Source organism: Bos javanicus, chromosome 7 (genome assembly GCF_032452875.1).
Source record: "Bos javanicus breed banteng chromosome 7, ARS-OSU_banteng_1.0, whole genome shotgun sequence".
Classification (NCBI taxonomy): Eukaryota; Metazoa; Chordata; class Mammalia; order Artiodactyla; family Bovidae; genus Bos; species Bos javanicus.
In genome coordinates, this window is record NC_083874.1 from 31,267,543 (window position 1) to 31,288,932 (window position 21,390).

The following is a 21,390-nucleotide window of genomic DNA, read 5'->3' on the forward strand; positions in this document are numbered from 1 at the left end:
GACCCACTTTCCAGACCCACAGAACAAGAAGGCCTCTCAAATCAGTAACTTCAGACATCCCAACTTCATTACAACTGTGACCCATCTCTCCCCAAAAGATCATTAGCACTAATCTCATTGGGAATTACACCCCTGTTTACTTTCAACACCACTAGAAATTCAAGCTTCCCAGGGCATCAGGGAAAACTCTTAGTCACAGGCAGATCTGTAAATTCCCTAGTCGTACTTAATCCAAATTTCCACATACTCCCCCGCACCTCCAAGCTATACAAGTTACAGAGCCTAATGTGAAAAGAAAATGGCGATTCCTGTTCAAAAATTAGTAACAATTTCCTATTGGTAACAAGGCATTAAATCAAGCCTAAGTGTTAGTCACTCAGTTGTGTTTAACTCTTTGAGACTCCGTGGACTGTAGCCTGCCAGGCTCCTCTGTTAATGAAATTCTCCAGGCAAAAATACTCGGTTGGGTAGCCATTTCCTCCTCCAGAAGATCCTCTTGACCCCAGGGATCGAACCTGGGTCTCCTGCACTACATCTTTAACATCTGAGCCACTAAGGAAGCATGCTGCTGCTGCTAAGTCGCTTCAGTCGTGTCCGACTCTGTGCAACCCCATAGATGGCAGCCCACCAGGCTCCTCCTGTCCCTGGGATTCTCCGGGCAAAGAACACTGGAGTGGGTTGCCATTTCCTTCTCCAATGCATGAAAGTGAAAAGTGAAAGTGAAGTCCCTCAGTCGTGTCCAACTCTTAGCGACCCCCGGACTGCAGCCCACCAGGCTCCTCCGTCCATGGGATTTTCCAGGCAAGAGTACTGGAGTGGGGTGCCATTGCCTTCTCTGAGGGAAGCATGGGGGCCTTCTAAGTGTTGGGCTCCACGTGATACACATGTTATATAGCCTGTGTTTCTTATTCCAAACACCTTCTGTATTGCCTAAAACTGTTATCAGCAATTTATCTGTATTTACCTGTAGCCCCAATCTCCTCTTTAAATATTCAAAAGAATTCTGCTTATTCTAACTAAATCTAGGCTGTCCCCCGAGGACACTGTCAGGCCCTCATGTCCCGCATATCAGTGCTGGGGATGGGGCACCTGTCATCTGTACTCACTACTGCTTTTGCTTTTTAGAACTTCCCCTTCCTTCTTCAAAAATCCAGTTTCTTTCAATCCCACATCATCCATCTACACCACCTGGGTATCTATGGAACTCCCCTTTGTCCAGACAGATGCTCAAGAAATATGTGTTGAGAAAGTTCATGCATGTCTTGTACAATCATTTGAAAAAAAATAAACTGGGTAGAATACAAATTCAACTTGCTAGTTGCATAGTAAGAGTCTATATACTTTAAGCAAAGTGCCTCTTTGGCCCGAATCACTCACAGTATGTAGGTATTTGCATTCTGTATTCTAAATTTTGTCAGAAAATGGACCCAAACATAGCCTGTTAGGTATCTATAGCCTAAATATCTATGATTATTCCTTTAAGAAGCTGGGAGGGAGAGGAGACGAAGGAGTCATGTGATGGGACTTCAGGGATAAATTCATGTTTCTTGTCAGAGATTGCTGCTAGAATAAACAGAAAACCAGACCCTGTCTCTGCCACGTGGTACTTGGGTCTGTGCAGTGAGGGCGCTTCTGCTCATGGCTTCCCAATGCTGCCCTCTCCTGGCAGAGCGTGCTTACTGCTAGAGCTGTGCGAAATGAGCCCCCTCAGGAAGGGAGAAGGAATTGGGAGCCAGAGACACTGATACTGTGAGAGAAACAAAGGGGAAAAACGGTAAGGTGGAAACAAAATAGGAAAGGCAGATTTATACCCCTCCTCGCCTTTGTGTTCACTCACCTCCTTTTTCCTCTGTATATCATCTTGTCCAGTGCCCTCCCGAACAAAAACAGACGATGGTACATTCCTTCTGGTTTGCTTTGACAGGGAAGCCAGGCATACTGCAGTTCACGGGGTCACAAAGAGCCAGACACAACTTGGTGACTGAACAGCAACAACAACCTCAAGTTGCAGGTTTGGAAGAATGAATCCATGACCATCCTGGTCTCTGCCTTGTCATCGCGCCTCACATTTCTTGCACAAAATTCCTCTACCTGCCCCTCGTCCGCACTCACCTCTTCCTCTGACTTGCTGTCCACTGTTGGTCTTCTAGAGAACCCCCAGGCACAATAGGCCTGCTCTTGAACCCACCCCACCACACGGGCCTGCCACGTTTGCCCATCTATAAATAAGGTCTCTTCTAACCCTCTGTGCAAATGTTTCACCACCTCCTGGATCTGGGTTCTTCATTTTTGGAAAATACCCTGTTGGTGACAGAAGCTGGGCAGGAAGCATGTTAAAAAAAAAAAAAAGAAAGAAAGAAAGAGAAAGAGAAATAGCAGCTTTATCCAGAACACATTACTCAGCCATGAACCTTAATAACTTCTTTTATGATCAGTCCCACAGTCTAAAGGCTCTTGTCTTCCCCATGGTCACAATCCCTATCAACATAAAGGGTATAAGGACATTGTAAATCAACTATACTCCAATATAAAATAAAAAATAAATGTGAAAAACATAAAAGATTTAGAACTTCCGCCCATGTTTCACTTGGAAAACGCTGATATTAGTATTACACAGAGTGTGTATCACTGAGGCCACTCACACCTGGAGGTGACCACCACAGGCCCAGGCCGACAGCCAAAGGGCTACAGCCAACGGGACGCAAGCGTTAGCACGTCTGTGCTGTGCTTAGTTACTCAGTTGTGTCCAGCTCTTTGTGACCGCATGGATTAAAGCCTGCCAGACTCCTCACCCACAGGAATCAACAGAGGGCATACCAGTGTCTGGAAAATACAACAGATTAAGGCAAAGTAACATGCCTTATGAAGTTATCAGGAAAATCCTGTGGACACACCGCAGGCAGTGACAAAGAAAACTAATTAGAGTAGAAAACAAACAAACATATCCAACTCTACCAATTCCCGGAGTAGACCACAGTTTGTGAGCTTCTTCCCTGGGGCGTCCTTTAGTGCCCCCAGCTGCCTCCACTTGTTCATCCTTCCAGCTCTGAATTCTCTCTGCTGTGAGGTCTTCATAATGATGCCTGTCCTCCCATCTGCTTTGGCTGCAGGGGTCAGAGCCTGTGTACCTCCCGTCACCGTACCATGCAGTCTTTCACGTTGTTTGCTGATGCTATGCGCTGTGCTTAGTCACTCAGTCATGTCCGACTCTTTGCAACCCCATGGACTGTAGCCCGTCAGGCTCTTCTGTCCGTGGGGATTCTCCAAGCAAGAATACTGGAATGGGTTGCCATGCCTTCCTCCAGCAGATCTTCCCAACCCAGGGATCAAACCCAGGTCTCCCGCACTGCAAGAGGATTGTTTACCATCTGAGCCACCAGGGAAGCCCAAGAATACTGGCGTGGGTAGCCTATCCCTTCTCCAGGGGAACTTCTCGACCCAGGAATTGAACCAGGGTCTCCTGCATTGCATGACTTCTCTGGTGGCTCAGACAGTAAAGCGTCTGTCTACAATGCGGGAGACCTGGGTTTGATCCCTGGGACAGGAAGATCCCCTGGAGAAGAAAATGGCAATCCACTCCAGTACTATTGCCTGGAAAATCCCATGGACAGAGGAGCCTGGTAGGCTACAGTCCATGGGGTCGCGAAGAGTTGGACACGACTGAGCGATTTCACTTACACTTTTTCATTTTCTCCTGCATTGCAGGCAGATTCTTTACCAGCTAAGCTATCCAGGAAGCCCTTGCTGATGCTATATTGAAGCATATTTAACCATATACCCACGTTCCCTGGCCTTTTAGGGTTGCTTGCCCCTTTGCTACCTGAATAACCAGGCTCTAAAGTCACTATTCATACTGTTCATGGGTTCTCAAGGCAAGAATACTGAAGTGGTTTGCCATTCCCTTCTCCAGTGGACCACATTCTGTCAGATCTCTCCACCATGACCCGCCCATTTTGGGTTGCCCCATGGGCATGGCTTAGTTTCATTGAGTTAGACAAGGCTGTGGTCCTAGTGTGATCAGATTGACTAGTTTTCCGCGATTATGGTTTCAGTGTGTCTGCCCTCTGATGCCCCCAGGTCAGTAGGTGCCCAATATGCTACTGGAGATCAGTGGAGAAATAACTCCAGAAAGAATGAAGGGATGGAGCCAAAGCAAAAACAATACCCAGCTGTGGATGTGACTGGTGATAGAAGCAAGGTCTGATGCTGTAAAGAGCAATATTGCATAGGAACCTGGAATGTCAGGTCCATGAATCAAGGCAAATTGGAAGTGGACAAACAAGAGATGGCAAGAGTGAATGTCGACATTCTAGGAATCAGCGAACTAAAATGGACTGGAATGGGTGAATTTAACTCAGATGACCAGTATATCTACTACTGCGGGCAGGAATCCCTCAGAAGAAATGGAGTAGCCATCATGGTCAACAAAAGAGTCCGAAATGCAGTACTTGGATGCAATCTCAAAAACGACAGAATGATCTCTGTTCGTTTCCAAGGCAAACCATTCAATATCACAGTAATCCAAGTCTATGCCCCAACCAGTAATGCTGAAGAAGCTGAAGTTGAATGGTTCTATGAAGACCTACAAGACCTTTTAGAACTAACACCCAAAAAAGATGTCCTTTTCACTCTAGGGGACTGGAATGCAAAAGTAGGAAGTCAAGAAACACCTGGAGTAACAGGCAAATTTGGCCTTGGAATATGGAATGAAGCAGGGCAAAGACTAATAGAGTTTTGAAAGAAAATGCACTGATCATAACAAACACCCTCTTCCAAAAACACAAGAGAAGACTCTACACATGGACATCACCAGATGGTCAACACCGAAATCAGATTGATTATATTCTTTGCAGCCAAAGATGGAGAAGCTCTATACAGTCAGCAAAAACAAGACCAGGAGCTGACTGTGGCTCAGATCATGAACTCCTTATTGCCAAATTCAGACTTAAATTGAAGAAAGTAGGGAAAACCACTAGACGATACAGGTATGACCTAAATCAAATCCCTTATGATTATACAGTGGAAGTGAGAAATAGATTTAAGGACCCAGATCTGATAGACAGAGTGCCTGATGAACTATGGAATGAGGTTCATGACATTGTACAGGAGACAGGGATCAAGACCATCCCCATGGAAAAGAAATGCAAAACAGCAAAATGGCTGTCTGGGGAAGGCTTACAAATAGCTGTGAAAAGAAGAGAAGCAAAAAGCAAAGGAGCAAAGGAAAGATATAAGCATCTGAATGCAGAGTTCCAAAGAATAGCAAGAAGAGATAAGAAAGCCTTCCTCAGCAATCAGTACAAAGAAATAGAGGAAAACAACAGAATGGGAAAGACTAGAGATCTCTTCAAGAAAATTAGAGATACCAAGGGAACATTTCATGCAAAGATGGGCACAATAAAGGACAGAAATGGTATGGACCTAACAGAGCAGAAGATATTAAGAAGAGATGGCAAGAATACACAGAGAACTGTACAAAAAAGATCTTCACAACCCAAATAATCATGATGGTGTGATCACTGACCTAGAGCCAGACATCCTGGAATGTGAAGTCAAGTGGGCCTTAGAAAGCATCACTACGAACAAAGCTAGTGGAGGTGATGGAATTCCAGTTGAGCTATTTCAAATCCTGAAAGATGATGCTGTGAAAGTGATGCACTCAATATGCCAGCAAATTTGGAAAACTCAGCAGTGGCCACAGGACTGGAAAAGGTCAGTTTTCATTCCAATCCCAAAGAAAGGCAATGCCAGAGAATGCTCAAACTACCGCACAATTGCACTCATCTCACACGCTAGTAAAGTAATGCTCAAAATTCTCCAAGCCAGGCTTCAGCAATATGTGAACCATGAACTTGCTGATGTTCAAGCTGGTTTTAGAAAAGGCAGAGGAACCACAGATCAAATTGCCAACATCCACTGGATCATGGAAAAAGCAAGAGAGTTCCAGAAAAACATCTATTTCTGCTTTATTGACTATGCCAAAGTCTTTGACTGTGTGGATCACAATAAACTGTGGAAAATTCTGAAAGAGATGGGAATACCAGACCACCTGATCTGCCTCTTGAGAAATCTGTATGCAGGTCAGGAAGCAACATTTAGAACTGGACATGGAACAACAGACTGGTTCCAAATAGGAAAAGGAGTTCGTCAAGGCTGTATATTGTCACCCTGCTTATTTAACTTATATGCAGAGTACATCATGAGAAAAGCTGGACTGGAAGAAGCACAAGCTGAAATCAAGATTTCCGGGAGAAATATCAATAACCTCAGATATGCAGATGACACCACCCTTATGGCAGAAAGTGAAGAGGAACTCAAAAGCCTCTTGATGAAGGTGAAAGAGGAGAGTGAAAAAGTTGGCTTAAAGCTCAACATTCAGAAAACGACGATCATGGCATCCTGTCCCACCACTTCATGGGAAATAGATGGGGAAACAGTGGAAACAGTGTCAGACTTTATTTTTTGGGGTCCCAAATCACTGAAGATGGTGACTGCAGCCATGAAATTAAAAGACGCTTACTCCTTGGAGGGAAAGTTATGACCAACCTAGATGGCATATTCAAAAGCAGAGACATTACTTTGCCAACAAAGGTCCGTCTAGTCAAGGCTATGGTTTTTCCTGTGGTCATGTATGGATGTGAGAGTTGGACTGTGAAGAAGGCTGAGCACCGAAGAATTGATGCTTTTGAACTGTGGTGTTGAAAAAGACTCTTGAGAGTCCCTTGGACTGCAAGGAGATCCAACCAGTCCATTCTGAAGTTCAGCCCTGGGATTTCTTTGGAAGGAATGATGCTAAGGCTGAAACTCCAGTACTTTGGCCACCTCTTGCAAAGAGTTGAGTCATTGGAAAAGACTCTGATGCTGGGAGGGATTGGGGGCAGGAGGAGAAGGGGATGACAGAGGATGAGATGGCTGGATGGCATCACTGACTCGATGGACGTGAGTCTGAGTGAACTCCGGGAGTTGGTGATGGACAGGGAGGCCTGGCGTGCTGCGATTCATGGGGTTGCAAAGAGTCGGATATGACTGAGCAACTGAACTGAATTGAAAGTCACTATTAAATGTTGTCAGGTATCCTGGTCCTCTCCTCTGGTGATTTTAGGATTAAAGAAGACTACACACCTGTCTTGGCTGTTGCTTGCCATCTGTGGCTCCTTACTGCTCCCTGGGTGCTCCTTGAAGCTCCATGGTTGTCCGTGTGTAGACACTGGCTCCCCTTTCATTTCACAACTCCACTCAGCACCCCAGCACAGCTGAGGTGAGACAAAGTGAAGGCTTCAAGATAACATACAGAATTAGAGTGCAGGAAAGGGACATTTCAAATTCAGTAGCAGTGATCACTGCACCTCCGTCCACCAGCCTTGTCTCCATGTAGGCTGACCCCTACCTGCTGTCTGGCAGAGGTGTTGCTGTGGTTCAGAACTCCCAACAGGTGGGAGTTCCTCTCAACTTGGTTCTGAGCCCAAAATTCCAATTTTTTTTTTTTTTGGTCAAGGAGAATGAAAAATCAGTGTACTCAATAATACTTCCTCAAAGTTTGAGCTCTGTCCACTGTAAAAATGGCCATTGATATTCTTTAGCAAAATTTTCTTTGCCCCAACTACCCATATGAGAATAATATTTTCATATCAAGAATGCCTTTTAAATTGTTTCCTCAAATATTAAAAAAAGAGCAATGTTTTCTTCAAATATTAAATGATGCTGCTATTTCTGGTCTGTGAAAAAGGCTATAATTTTTTAAGTTCTTTTTTTTTTTTTTGGCCTTATTTACCAACCTTGTCTACCTTGATGGTAAGAACAACTTCTTGTCCCACAATTTCAGCCCAAATACTGTCAGTTTCCCACAAGAGGGAATGTGGTTCCCTAACAAGAAGCCAGGAAGAGATTTATGCTTGAGCTCATGACAGAAACTCCTAATTACTCCCCCCCAGTCCCTGGTCACTCTTCCTCCTGCTGTGCAGTGAGAACACAGTGTCCAGACCTCCTTGCACTTAGCTGCAGCCATGTGGCCGAGATTCAGACGCTGAGGACTTCTTCCAGGCTGATTGGGTAACTCCTCGCTTTTTCTCCTCATGTGCGTGCTTGCAGGTTAAGTCGCTTCACTCGTGCCAACTCTTTGCAAGCCTATGGACCTGCCAGGCTCCTCTGTCCCTGGAATTCTCTGGGCAAGAATAATGGAGTGGATTGCCATGCCCTTCTCTAGGGGATCTTCCCTACCCAGGGATCGAACTAGGGTCTCTTACGTCTCCTGCATTGGTAGGCAGGTTCTGCAGCACCTGGGAAGCCCCTTTCTCGCCATGGCTGAGCTGAAAAGAGAGGACCTCCCATGGCAACTTGTATGTCACATGTTGAAAGTGGCAGAAATTTCATCAGCCTGGGATCCTGAATGATGTCATGAAGGAGGGACACCCCACTAAACTGCTCACTTGCCCAGGGCTCTTTTTAAAGCACAAAATAAACTTATCTTATTCTAGCTATTAGAATATTTTGGTCTGTTTGTTACGGCACTTAGCCTACCTTAATACCAGCTCTAAGCAGAAATCTAATTAGAGGTGCCTCTACCCAGGTGTGGAGTTAACAGAGGTCTGTGTGATTGGGAAGGGTCATTATGGGTCAAGGAGCAGCCCGCCCAACCCCCATGCCCTTTTGACTTCCATTCCAACATTTTGTCTAAAATTTCACCACATGGATTTCATTACTTTGGATAAAGACATACTTCTAGAAAACGTCTTTTAAAATAACCACGTCATCTGAAGGAGACAGCACATTAAACCATCAGCCTCCGTGAATCCCTTAGTATGGACGACTTTCTCAAGTTTCTTTCCAGTGAAATAGCTGGTGAAAAGTCGAGAAGGGGATACGGGAGAGGAATGTGGAAAGGTAGACCGGGAAAAATGGAGGGATATCTGGAGGGTGGAGCACCTGGGTTTTTTTTCCTCTAACAGAAACAGAAGTCCCAGCAGTCACGGGTGGAAGATTAGACAGCAAGATCCAGGAGAAAACGTGAAAGGATTAGGAGGAAAGAGTTCAAGATGTTCCAAGACAGGACATGAAGGCACTTAAGGCAAACCTCTTGCTTGATGATTTGGCTGAATGCCGGTCCTCGAATCAGGTACTTGGAGCACACTCCTTTGACAGTTCAGCCTGCTCTTAAGATCTGCCCATGGCCCCTCAGAAAAGTCCCGGTAAAGATCATAAGAGAACGTTGAGATTTAAGCCATACATGCACTTTTAGCATTTGAACATTTTGACTGTTCTTCAGTTAGTGCCTTATTTAGAGATTCCCATAACTATAAACTTCTATCATTTCAGATTATACAAGTATTTTCTTTTCATGTTCATGGAACGGACAAGGTCATAGGGTCATTGGCGTGAAAAGTCAATTGCCAAATAATTCAACTGCATTTGTCCATTTATTATTTTTTGAACAAGTGTGTACATATACCAGAGTCACTTTTATGATTTAAAATATTGACAGAACATTAAAAATTGGCATCCAGTTTTTGAGCATGTTGTGAAATAGCTGTGTATTTCAGGAGTGACAAATCTTGGAGCCAGTTTTCACTGGGCTCTGACCCTACTGGCTTTGGTTACGGTGCCCTCTCATGAATGCACGTAGTGGAGATGGCCAGTGTCCTGCATGAATTTACGGACTCTACTTCTCAATAGGAGGTTTGGGAGTCCTACCCTATGTCACATACAGGAACACCTCGTTTTAGTGTGCTTCGCATATTTTACTTCTCAGATATTGCATTTTTGTTTTGTTTTACAAGTTAAGAGCTTGTGTCAACCCTGTGTCAAGCGAGTCTATTGCTGCCATTTTTCCAACAGCGTTTGCTCACTTTGTGTCTCTGTGTCGTGTTCTGGTAATTTTTGCAATATTTCAAACTTTTAAAAATTATTACTTCAAAAAATTATTGTTCTAGTGATCTGTGGCCAATGACCTTTGATGTTTTTATTGTGATTGTTTTGGCATTTGGGTATTTTAAAAATATCGAATATGTACATTGCTTTTTTAGATATACTACTGTACACTTATAGACTACAATGTAAACAAATTTTTCTATGCATGAAAAAACCAAAAAACTTCTGTAATTTGCTTTATTGTGATAGTCACTTTATTGTGGTGGTCTGGAACCAAAATGCACAATATCTCTGAGATCTCCCTGTAGATGTTTCTATTAGTTGTCTGTTGCTGCCATAATAGATTACAAGCTTAATGTATTAAGCCGCACACCTTTATTTTCTTACACTTTTGTAGGTCAGACGTTCAACCCTGGACTCACCAGATAAAAACACATTGTTGGTGGGGCTGTGTTTCTTGCTGAAGGTTCCAGATTCAGGTTGTTGGCAGACTCCAGTTCCTGCGGTTATAGGACAGAGGTTCCAGTTTCTTTGCTGGCTGCCTGCTGGGACTACCCTTAACTTGGAGAAGCTTCTCTCTGGTCGCTGCACATAGCTTGCCACATCTCAGAACAAGCCACAGGGTTTTGGATACTTCTTATGCTGTCATCTCTCTTATTGTCTTTCTTTCTTATCCTACTATTAACGACATGATAATATTGGGCCCATCCGGATGATCCGAGATACTCTCCCCATGACGAGGTGTGTAACCTTAACTACATCTGCAAAGGTAACATGTAATATATTCATAAGTTTGGAGGACTAGGGGCCAACATCTTTGGGGCCATTACTTTGCTGAACACACACTCAGTTAAGTATCACCTGAAAAACATTGGTCTATAGCTGATCAATGTGAATCAATGATGGAACCTAGCCTGCATGATGTCTAGGCCAGTTTTCACTTTTTCACTGTAGTTGTTTATAGCCATGTGGGTTTAATCTCATATTTCCGGAAGTAGAATTAAAAGGCATCAGAGGTACTCTGGAATCTTGTGTTCCCAGCACCTCTCCCCATCACATATCCAAAAGAACAGTAGTTGAAACATAGACCATTAGGATTCAATCTTAGCAGGTTTTCAACTAAGTTTACCTGGGTGTGGAGGATGGAAGACTTCATTATACTTTTCCCTGCAAGTGTTATCTATTGAATATTTTCATAATAAAAATTTAAAAGAACTAAGCATAAAACTGTACCATCCTATGCTAAATTAGCAGTGCTTTTCCTGGTGTAATTTTTTCTACCCAATTTGACCCCCGCTGGAACCTCAACTGCTTCTCATGTGTGCTGTTTCTTCCAAGTGCAGGAAAACCTCATTTCCATCTCTGGCCACAGTACTCACAGAGAGCGGGCAGGGCCAGCAGAAACAGGCACGGCCTCTCATGTGGGCCAGACAGAGTCAGGAGGGAAGTAATAAATGATAAAGGAGGGTGGACCATCGCCAGAGCAAGGGAAGGGCCCCCTCAGGGTTGAGGAAGGAAAGGGCTGAACTTCCTGTCCTGGCCTGGTATGGGATTAAAGCCATATGAATTGGTTTAGATGGGGTGTAAAGAAGAAACACCGCTAATGTCAGAAGCAGACAAGTTCAGAGAAACCAAGGGCTGTTTTCAGGTTTTTAGGAGAAGGAAGACTTTGGATATTTGCCCTCTTTCTCTTCCCTGCTCACAAATGGATCTGCCTGTTGGTCGCAGCTTCTTTTTCTGAGACTCAGGCCAATATTCCCCAGGCTGATGTCATCTGGTGTCATCTGGGAGCTTCCTTGGAGATTCTGGGACTCCAATTGGAAATACTTCCAAGGTTGCCTGAAGAGGAGGTCCCACAATGGAGCTCTAACAGATCTCCATGTTTACTCACCGGAGGAGCATCGCCCCCTCCAAACCCCTTACTAGGACAGGCTTGTTCCACCTCCAGGGTTCCCTTCTGATAATACATGCCCTGCAACACTAATGTGGGTTCAATGTGCAAGTGAGCATCAAGAAATCTTGGAATTCTTCCCATAATCTCAACTAGAGGGGAATTCAATTAGAGATTGTGCAGCACCAGTTGCCAGAGCTGAAAGGGAACTGTATTGTTACTGATGCCCGGAATACCATCACATCCCAGCATCCCAGACCAATAACTGCCTGAGCCAGTGTAAGAGCTCCAAGGACCTTCATCTAGTATGTTTTTTCATCAGCTAGGAGACTGTCTATGGGAACCATTTCAAGGGTCAAATTCACAGCTCACAGATGCACCAACCATTGTTAAAGAGATCATTTCTCTTTGAGTACAAGTACCTGCACAGCTGTGAATGAGTTGAGGGGAGGGCCAATGGCAAAGAGTAGGTGAGCTCTTTCCTGCTGATGGCGAGACTTCAATGATGTGACTTGGTGAAAGACAGGAACCCTTGGATTGATGTCAACTTTCTCCACATTTGATACCCTGCAACATTTGCAGGCCAGCTCAGGTGGAGCAGGTGGAAGCCCCTCGGTCAGCATTTTGATGTTCCTCAAGCTTTTCCTTGTGGGAGCAGTGCTTTCTATAAGAGCTCATTTCTTTCAACCACTTCAAGAACTCAGATTTAATAATTCCTACAGATGAAGTAGTTTTATTTTCCTCAAGCTTTTGAAAGCAAAGGGCCCAAGAACCTTTATGACCCCAATGGCCACTCATTTTAAAGTTGAGGCCAAAACTTGTCCTTTATTTCCCTTGCTATCTGACTTCTGAACATGATTAGCAGAATGCAATTGGAATACAATGCAATTGAAACTGCACTCTGAATTCTGCAAACTGTTTTCACCTCAGTTTAAGATAAATTCAGACTAGCAGCTAAACTGCAAACATCCTAATTCCCTTAGTTCCTAAGCATTGTACAAACTTTCTCCATGTGTCAGATCATTTGTGTTGGAATAGTTCATCTTATTAATGGTGGCACGTGGCACTCAAATGGCAATGGATAAGATTTGGGGTTTGGAAGTCCAGCAGTCTCAAGTCTGCTTCCTGACTCCAACCCTTAACTCAAGTTCAGTGTGACCTTGAGTTGGCTCTTTTAGTCTAAGTATCAATTTTCTCATGTGTAAAATAAGGATTATATCTACCTGAAGGGTTGCTGTGAGATTTATATAAAGTGATATACAGAAAGCACTAGACACACTGCCTGATCCACAGTACATGCTCTACATATTAGATGTTATTGTCATTTTTGTTAACAAAATGAACTAAAGCATCAACTACAAGTCATTGAAGGGTCTCTTTTACAAGATGCTAATCTTTGGGGGATATCTAAATGCCTTAAAAAAAAGTTTATCTCTTGCTTCCTTCAGAACAGGCAGGAAAAACAGAATAATTAGCACAATTTTCCTAACCTAGCCTTTTACAATAGGCAGATGTATGACCAAATTATTAGGTGAAATAAACGTGCCTGTATAATTTGGAATTAACTGTGCTGTGTAAGGTCATGAATGCAAGGGTTGCAGGAACCTGGTGGATCCGGAATGGCCCTGAAATTCAGCCATTAAATGAACAAAGAGATCAAGCAAAACTGCTGGGAGTCCAAGCAAAGCCGAGCTGCCCGGGGGAGCAGAATTTCCTGGGCAGAGCCCCTCCCTGGCACTGGCCTCCTCCCAGGAGAGCTCCGCCTCTCTAAATACACGTTTAAGGACTCAAATCCAGAGCAGCTGCACAAGCCACTTTCTGTGCATGGACCCTGGGTGGAGAGGCACAGAACTTGCTGGCAGGCTTTTAGACCTCAACAATAAAGCACCTATGAGGCCCGAGGAGGGCAGAGGAAAGGAACTCTTGCTGGACTTTTTCGCTAGGTGGAGGGAGCCGGTTTCCACCAGATGATTAATCACACACAGCGCTCTCGCAGCATACGAGGCCGGTGTTGATCCGGAATCTTCTTTGTAGCATTTCTCACCGAGGGAGTAACAGTACTGTACGGTTCTAGTGTTTTAAGCCCTTAGCTCTTTTTTGATATATCTCTCCTGTTGAACAATTTTGTACAGAAAAGAAGAATTCCAGTCACTGAGTCGATTAAAAACATTTCCCTGGATCAGAAAAAGCAGGGAGGGGCACGTTACTTCAGAAAGCACAGGGATGGGAGGGAAGCCAGTTTTTCTCGGGACCGAAGAGTTGCCTGAAGTCACCCCCCACTAAAATCTCTGTTCACTGAATAATAGTCCTAAGCGGTGAGGTTCAGAATCCTGTTCAGGGAAAACAGACCAGATGAAAAAATGGCAACAGCTGGCTCAGAGATTTCCTGGAGATAAAAATGCCAGCTCTGAAGAGGCGCGGCCACGTGTCATTCTGTCCGATCACCGTGTCTCATGAGAGGCGCGCGGCGTGTCTAGGCACACGCACGCGGCTGCTTGTTAAAAGCGGTGACACAGCGGTCAAGGCAGGCCACCAGAGCACTGAGCTGGGCGTCCTGTGCTCCATGGCCTTTGGTCAATTCCAGTTCTCCTTCCCCAACTCCACCCCCACTTTTCCTCCTTCCCACCATAACCCAACTCTTTCCCAAGGATTTAATGCCTGTAACTCTTTCGTAGGAAGAAAGGGCTTTACTTGGCGACTTTTGGTTTACAGGATCGTTGGTGAACAATCAGTCTGTCTGGCAGGAAGGTACGCCCACAAATATTACAGGGAACCAACTGGCTCTGGGCGCTTGTCCAAGCAGCTTCGTTTAAGGCATCGAGATCATAGAAACCCTTGGCTGAAAAGTTAAAGAAAAACAGAGGGGGAAAAAAAGAACAAAGAAAGAAAAGAAAAAGAAAATGGGAAAATGGATCAGTTTTCATTCTGGAGAACCATACTCTACTTTTTATGGAAAGTATTTTCAGGAAATACCTGTTGACTGAGGCTTTTAAACAAATTATATTACTTTTGCCAAAAAAAAAAAGTGCTGCTCAATCTTTTAAGGGCTGAGAACCGTTAGCTCTGAATCAGAGGTTTTTCAGTCCTTGAATTTTAAAAAGGGGAAGACATTGTTTTATGTGTTGTGATATGCATTCTTCACTAATTATTAACATCTTTGTTTACACATTATCTTGAAAATATAACTTTTGGCTTTCTTTCAGTTGACTCTATAAGCTTTCAAAAGAAAAAGAACATGTCTCTATTTTCCTCTTCTGTAATCTTTCAGAATGTTTTTAGAGGCCACAACTGACAATTGAGAGTGAATTTAAGACAAATTATATCCTAAAAATTTATCATCTCTTTATGGCCATAAACTCAGAGATTCTTTAAGTAATTAAAGTGAAGAATGCAAACAGGATAGTTAAGCTGACAAAAAGAAGTGTCCTTAAGAAAGCAACAAAGACAGCTGAGAGATGTATAATTTTCATTGACAGAGCATAGGAAAAAGGGCATATGGGTTTATTTTAGAGAAACAGTGTGGGATTTAACTTTAATAAAACTTATTTAAATAGAATGGCTTTGGTACACTAAATTGACTGTCTTAGAATTTCCCCCAAAAAGCACCCCCCCACACAAATATAGCCAGGCACTCAAAAATATATCACATAGTTTTTAGAAAATTATTTTCACAGCATATATTGTTTTCATTAAAGCCCAGGTAGTTCTCATATATGATTTTTCTATCTAGTGGCTCATACAAACATAGCCAATGTTGGATTCTTTAACAAGTCTACTAATGTTCTTTTTCTTTTTATCCTCCATGGGAAATTAAACTCTAGCACAACAGGACCATCTAGTATTTCTCCCTTGGATAAAGGGAGTGTCACTATATATGCAGGATATGAATGTATATTTTGAGTGCTTTAAACCAGTTAAAAAAAGAATGGTACTGACTTTCACCTTACTCATGAGTTTTAATATGGGCTCAAAAATTCCCAAGTATTCATGGAGAGTTGAAGATGAGTCATTACATTTCTAAAAGTTTTAGTGCCTTTACTTTATAGTGGGAAGTGTCTTCACCCAGAGAGGAAGGGCGCCCTCAGAAAGAACAGTACCATGGAGCCAAGAGGAAAACTGCAGCAAGTGCAATGACAGGACCTGGCTTTTCCATCTGTAGCCAATCAAGACTGGTGAACCCTCCAGGGCTTTCAAACCAGTAGTTTCTCTTCTCTTCTATAATTGTGATAACTCTGCTCAAGCAGGGAAAATGATGGAGATAAGGAGTGAAGGAAACAGATTTTTTTATCAGTTGAGAAATGACGGGAAGAGAGTCTCAAAGAGGGAAACAATCTCTTTGTGAGCAAATGCTCTAATTTCAATAGATGGGTATTTTCATCTCGAGCTCTCTTCCCATCTGCAGGCAGAGTTCTCCATTTGGCAAGGGCTTTGAATAGTTGAGTTCTGGTAGCCTAGAACTTTATCATGACAACCTAGATTCCACTCTGTGGGCTATTAGAAAACTCCCTTTGGGTCACATGTCTAACAAGAGTGTTCTGAGATAATTGGTACTAAATGGCTTCCAAGATACCTTCTGGATATCTCTTACATAAAGAGAATCAATTAACTGAATGATACTTCTCTTAAAACCAAGAATGGTTTTCCTTTGAGAGGAATCATGGGATCAACTGATAAAATGACAATGACCAAGTGTGAGCTGGCATGGCAAATTCTCTGAACTACTTCATTCTCTCCCTGAATGAGTAAGTATAAGGCTCTGAAATGAGGCCGCACACGACAGTTTATGAAGTTCAGGTTTCATATGGCCTGTGCAGTGCTTTACAAAGTATTCACTGCAAAATTTTAAAAATCTGGACATTTCATATAGAAGTCAAGATTTCCAATTTCTTTTGTATTATTGGAAGATACATCACAGTGAAGTTAAGGCTAAGTTTCTTAAGGATAACACCAGCTGGAACTGGGTAGCAGCCGTATCCTTGGGGAGAGGCAGTGCTCTCAGTTCCCCATGGTTCCCACCTTCCCTTTTTCCACACGTGGACAAATGTGCTCAATTGTGGAATCTGACCAGTGGACCTTGTAAGCATTTCACTTAGGAACCCCTGCTCTTTGAACACTAAGACACATTCATATTTGAAAACATGTTTCTAGATGTCCCCAAAGGTTAAGCTTCACATTTTTACAGTATTGTGTTTGATAACATATGAATGTAACTTTTGGGAAATACAGCAGTTTTCAGTGAGTCCCTCTCCTTGCACAGTTTGCCAGGATACAGCGTCTTTGTGTCTCAGCATCTGAAAACAACCCTTTGGTCAGGCATTTTGGAACTGTTTTTTCTATTGGCCACTGTTTTGTGGCCAAGACAGTAAATGTTGCTGATGTCAGTTGCTTGAGCAAGTAATAAAAGAATACCTCTACTCTTTTAAGTTTAGAGAGAAACTGCTAACTGCTAAGTCACTTTAGTCATGTCCGACTCTGTGCGACCCCATAGACGGCAGCCCACCAGGATCCCCCGTCCCTGGGATTCTCCAGGCAAGAACACTGGAGTGGGTTGCCATTTCCTTCTCCAATGCATGAAAGTGAAAAGTGAAAGTGAAGTCATTTAGTTATATCTGACTCTTAGTGACCCCATGGACTGCAACCTACCAGGCTCCTCCATCCATGGGATTTTCCGGGCAAGAGTACTGGAGTGGGTTGCCATTGCGTTCTCCATTAGAGAGAAAAGTCTTCCCTTATACAATCAAGTCTTTTGTTTTCCAAAAACTTACCAGTAATGGTCCTGACTTCTGGTTTCTTTGGTTCTGGTCTCCTTAGCTCTTTAGGCAACAAGTTGTTTTCATTGTGCCATTTTTTCAGACATTGTGGCTCATGAATGGCAATCGATTTTGTTCCATATTCACGACCACAAATATAGCAAACAATGGTTGGTGGACGTCTTATCATTGTTGGCTGCAAGTAATACAAAATGCCTGTTAGCAGGTTTTGAAATTATACCTTTACATTATACTACATTTAAATTAACTAGAAAAATCAATAAATTAAAAAAAATCTAAACATTCTGGTGAGATTAACCTTTTTAGCAGTTGAGATAAAAATATATTATCTGAGTGATTGAGGTGGGGGTGAGGATGTTGCTTTGGGAGGAGAATAGGAAATGAAGAACTAGCCAGAATTTTACATATTGGTACTTTATAAAAGGTATTTTCTCATTTAATAAATACTGATTGATTGTCTTCTGACTATTCTCCATGCTGGGAGAATACAAAGATAAATCAGGTATGAATCGTCTTCTCAGTACATCAATATGCCTGAGAAATAAAGTAATAAATGTCCTTACAGGCACAGAGTTTTTAACAGACACTGTTGTAGCCTCTCTCTCGTTCCTTCATGTAAAATGCTTCTGCTGCACCTGTGACTCTCTGCCTTTTTGGATCTGGCATAGACTTCACCTAGAGACAGGACAACTAATCAATTACAGATGGGAGTTGGTGGATAAAGACCCAGCTTGCCCACTTAGGCTGTCTCCTCCAGAAGTCCTCAGTGGGATTGCACCATAGTTACTCATTAACTCACTTCCTTCTCTTCCCTGTTTCTTCTTTCACTACTTGACTGAGGTTCCTAGGATCACCTGCCCTCTCTTAACCTTTGTTTCTGGAAGAACCAAATCTAAGGAAGATATACGTATATAACTCAATAGGGAGTTTCTGCTTCTGTCTAGGATATAGAACATTACAAGAAACACTTCTGCCACTTCAACAATGAGAACAAATCAGAAATTTTTGAGCCATTAGATACTCAAAGTTGCAAGGTAAACTAATGAACCAAAAAACACTGCCTCAGTTTGAGAGTGGATCAGCAGAAAGAAAAGAAAACCTCCCACACTCCAACTTGACAGGAATTAGAAACAACAGTCCTCTGCCACAGAAATAAGGGCAGGACAGCTGTATGAGCTCTTCTGATGTGCAGCATACGGGTACCATCTATATAAACTTTCCCACCCACTGGGTCTTACACCTAGTAATGGGGTGACAGTCCAACACCAGAGAGAGCCAGGAGCATTGAGAGAAACCCTCACCAATTCAGGAAATGGGGCCTGCCTCACTGTGATGGTAAAGCTAGAGAATTAGGCCACGTACTAATCCCAGATAAAAGCAGTATACTATACATATACATCACAAAATACATATATATGATACATATGTGTGTGTATTTTTGTACATATATATGACAAAATTGCTTTGGACCACGGCCTCGTTAAAGAAAAATAATAAAAGAATATGGAATTTATATTCTCTTTTGTATAAAGTCAGAGTAAACAAGAACACAAATTATAGGGACTAAAATTGGAAATAGATTGTCATAGAATTCTTAGATATTTTTCTTAATTTTTTAAATCACAGAATGTGCTGTGCTAAAGATGCATGTTTTAGTGTCTATAATAACCACTAAAGTACAAAATCATGCTAAGAGGCATAAGTAAAAAAATCAATGAGACGAGAGAATATATTTTTTAAGGATTGATGGGTTAACCATGACCCAAACAAAGATAAAAAGAGAAGAACAGAGGATCTAAAAATAAAAATAGAAAAAAAAGAAGGAAAGAAAAAAAGGTGGACCAAAGAACACAGGTATGAAAGGCATGAGTTGACAGACTAGATAAAACAAAGCAACATTCAATTATATGTTGTTTATAAGAAACACATTTTATAAACATAAAGACACAAACAGATTACAAGTAAAAGGAAGGGAAACTTTTTCATATAAACACTAAGCCAATGAAAAGAGTATGATTTATTATTAAAATGTATTAAATTCCGAGTTTGGAAATGTCGGAACTCTTCTTCTAGTTGTGAAGATCAGGAAAAGCTTTAAGGAGGTACCATTTGAAGAATGAGCAAAATTTAGATCATAACGACTGGGAAGGGTCTTCCCTGGTGGTACAGTGTATAGGAGTCTGCCTACCAGTGCAAGGGATATAGGTTTGATCTCTGGTCCAGGAAGACTCCACATGCTGTGGAGCAGCTAGGCTCATGTGCCACAAGTACTGAGTCTGTGCTCTAGAGCCCATGAGCTGTAACTACTGAGCCCTAATGCTGCAACAGTGGAGCCTGTGTGCCTAAAGCCTATGCTCCACAACAAGAAAAGAGACGGCAACAAGAAGCCTGTACACTGCAGCAAAGAGTAGCCACAGCTCGCCACAACTAGAGAAAGCCTGGGCAGCAACAAAGACTCAGTGCAACCAAAAATAAATAAAGTTAAAAAAAGAAAAAAGACTGGAAAGGATGGAGAAAACTTTTGGATGCTGAGCAAAGACAGCATGAGCAAAGCCCCATGGACAGAAATCTGGAAGTGATTACAGAGAATAGCGAATAATTCAGTTTGCCTGATGCTCAGTCTAGCACTGAGAACTAGAACCAAACAAGTAGGCTGCAGCCACGCTGTGAACAACTTTGAATGCCATGATAAGACCTGGATTTTGTTTTGTAAGTGATAGGAAGCAGAGAGGCAGGGAAATAGCCTGTAATTTCAATTCAGGAAAGTTTGTGTGTCTGTAAAGTATCTAAAAGAACTAACAGGGCAGCGTATCTATGAGAGCTTGAGCATTCATTGCTCTGTGAAGTGAAAGTTGCTCAGTCATGTCTGACTCTTTGTGACCCCATGAAATAGTCCATGGAATTCTCCAAGCCAGAATACTGTCGTGGGTAGCCTGTTCCCTTCTTCAGGGGATCTTCCCAACCTAGGGACTGAACCCAGGTCTCCCGCATTGCAGGTTGATTCTTTACCAACTGAGTCACCAAGGAAGCCCAAATAAATCATGGGTCCAAGAAAACACCAATGTTTTATTCTAGATGACAGGGAAGATGGTGATGTCAGTTACAGAAAGGGAGAAATTGGAAAAGACAGGTTGGGGAAGGAGAGAAAAGAGATGCTGTCTTGGAACTGTTGAGTTAGACATATTAGTGGAATTTAAACACGAATAAGCCCAGCCAAAATAAGAAACAGAAGCCTATACTTTGGCATTAGTGGGATTCAGAACTATTTGCACAGAGAAGAGGTTTAAAACCATAAAAATTCCAGAAGAGGAATATATAGATAGTAAGTAGAGAAAAATTCCTGGGAGAATATCTACAATAAGGAGATTGAGCAGGGGAAATTGAAGCCTAAAGAGATAAAGGTTCAAGTTCAAAGTTAAAGAAGCAGGGTATGGAGACAAAAGACTCCATTCACAATTCTGGAACGCTTCTGGTTCCAGAAGTTGGTATCATTGAGTCTGTCAAATGCTCCAGAAGTAATGGATGGTTGAGGAAGGCAGTTAAATGTGGTGGCCAGTAGGTTATGAGCCAGTGACTTTTGATAATTTAGTTCCAATGGGGTGATAAAGGATAAAAACTAAACTGTTAGGAGTTAAAGATTAGGTAAAGAAGAAAAGTACACGTTCAAAAGGTTTGCAGAAAGGATATTTGAAAAAGAAATAGAGTTAAAGATCAGCTTTGTTGTTGTTGTTAGGACAGGAGTATTTGGAGAGGAGAGCAAGAAACTGTGGTCCTAAGAGAAAAGAGATAATCAATAGAAAAAGTCTCTGAGGAGATAGGAGGAGATGGGATCAAGGGTGTGGAGATGGGATCAAGGGTGTAGAA

At 42.5% G+C, this 21,390-nt stretch overlaps 2 protein-coding genes across 5 annotated transcripts in view; both read right to left on the reverse strand.

The window, feature by feature from the left end:
• SNCAIP (synuclein alpha interacting protein) overlaps window positions 1-14,327 on the reverse strand; it is a 261,734-nt gene extending 247,407 nt beyond the window's left edge. The window contains exon 1 of one of the 2 annotated variants that reach the window (XM_061422961.1): window positions 7,123-14,327. The gene's annotated coding sequence lies outside the window, so the exon portion shown is untranslated. Of the gene's footprint in view, window positions 1-1,837; window positions 3,373-7,122 lie in introns of those variants that run through there. The other variant, XM_061422963.1, reaches the window with a different exon arrangement.
• Window positions 14,328-14,422: 95 nt separating this feature from the next.
• ZNF475 (zinc finger protein 475) overlaps window positions 14,423-21,390 on the reverse strand; it is a 65,777-nt gene continuing 58,809 nt past the window's right edge. For all 3 annotated transcript variants that reach the window (XM_061422967.1, XM_061422970.1, XM_061422969.1), the window contains 2 exons: window positions 17,521-17,701; window positions 14,423-14,594 (listed from right to left, as the gene is read on the reverse strand). In XM_061422967.1, the coding sequence (XP_061278951.1) occupies window positions 14,443-14,594; window positions 17,521-17,701 (333 nt within the window). In that variant the 3' untranslated portion in view covers window positions 14,423-14,442. The remainder of the gene's footprint in view (window positions 14,595-17,520; window positions 17,702-21,390) is intronic.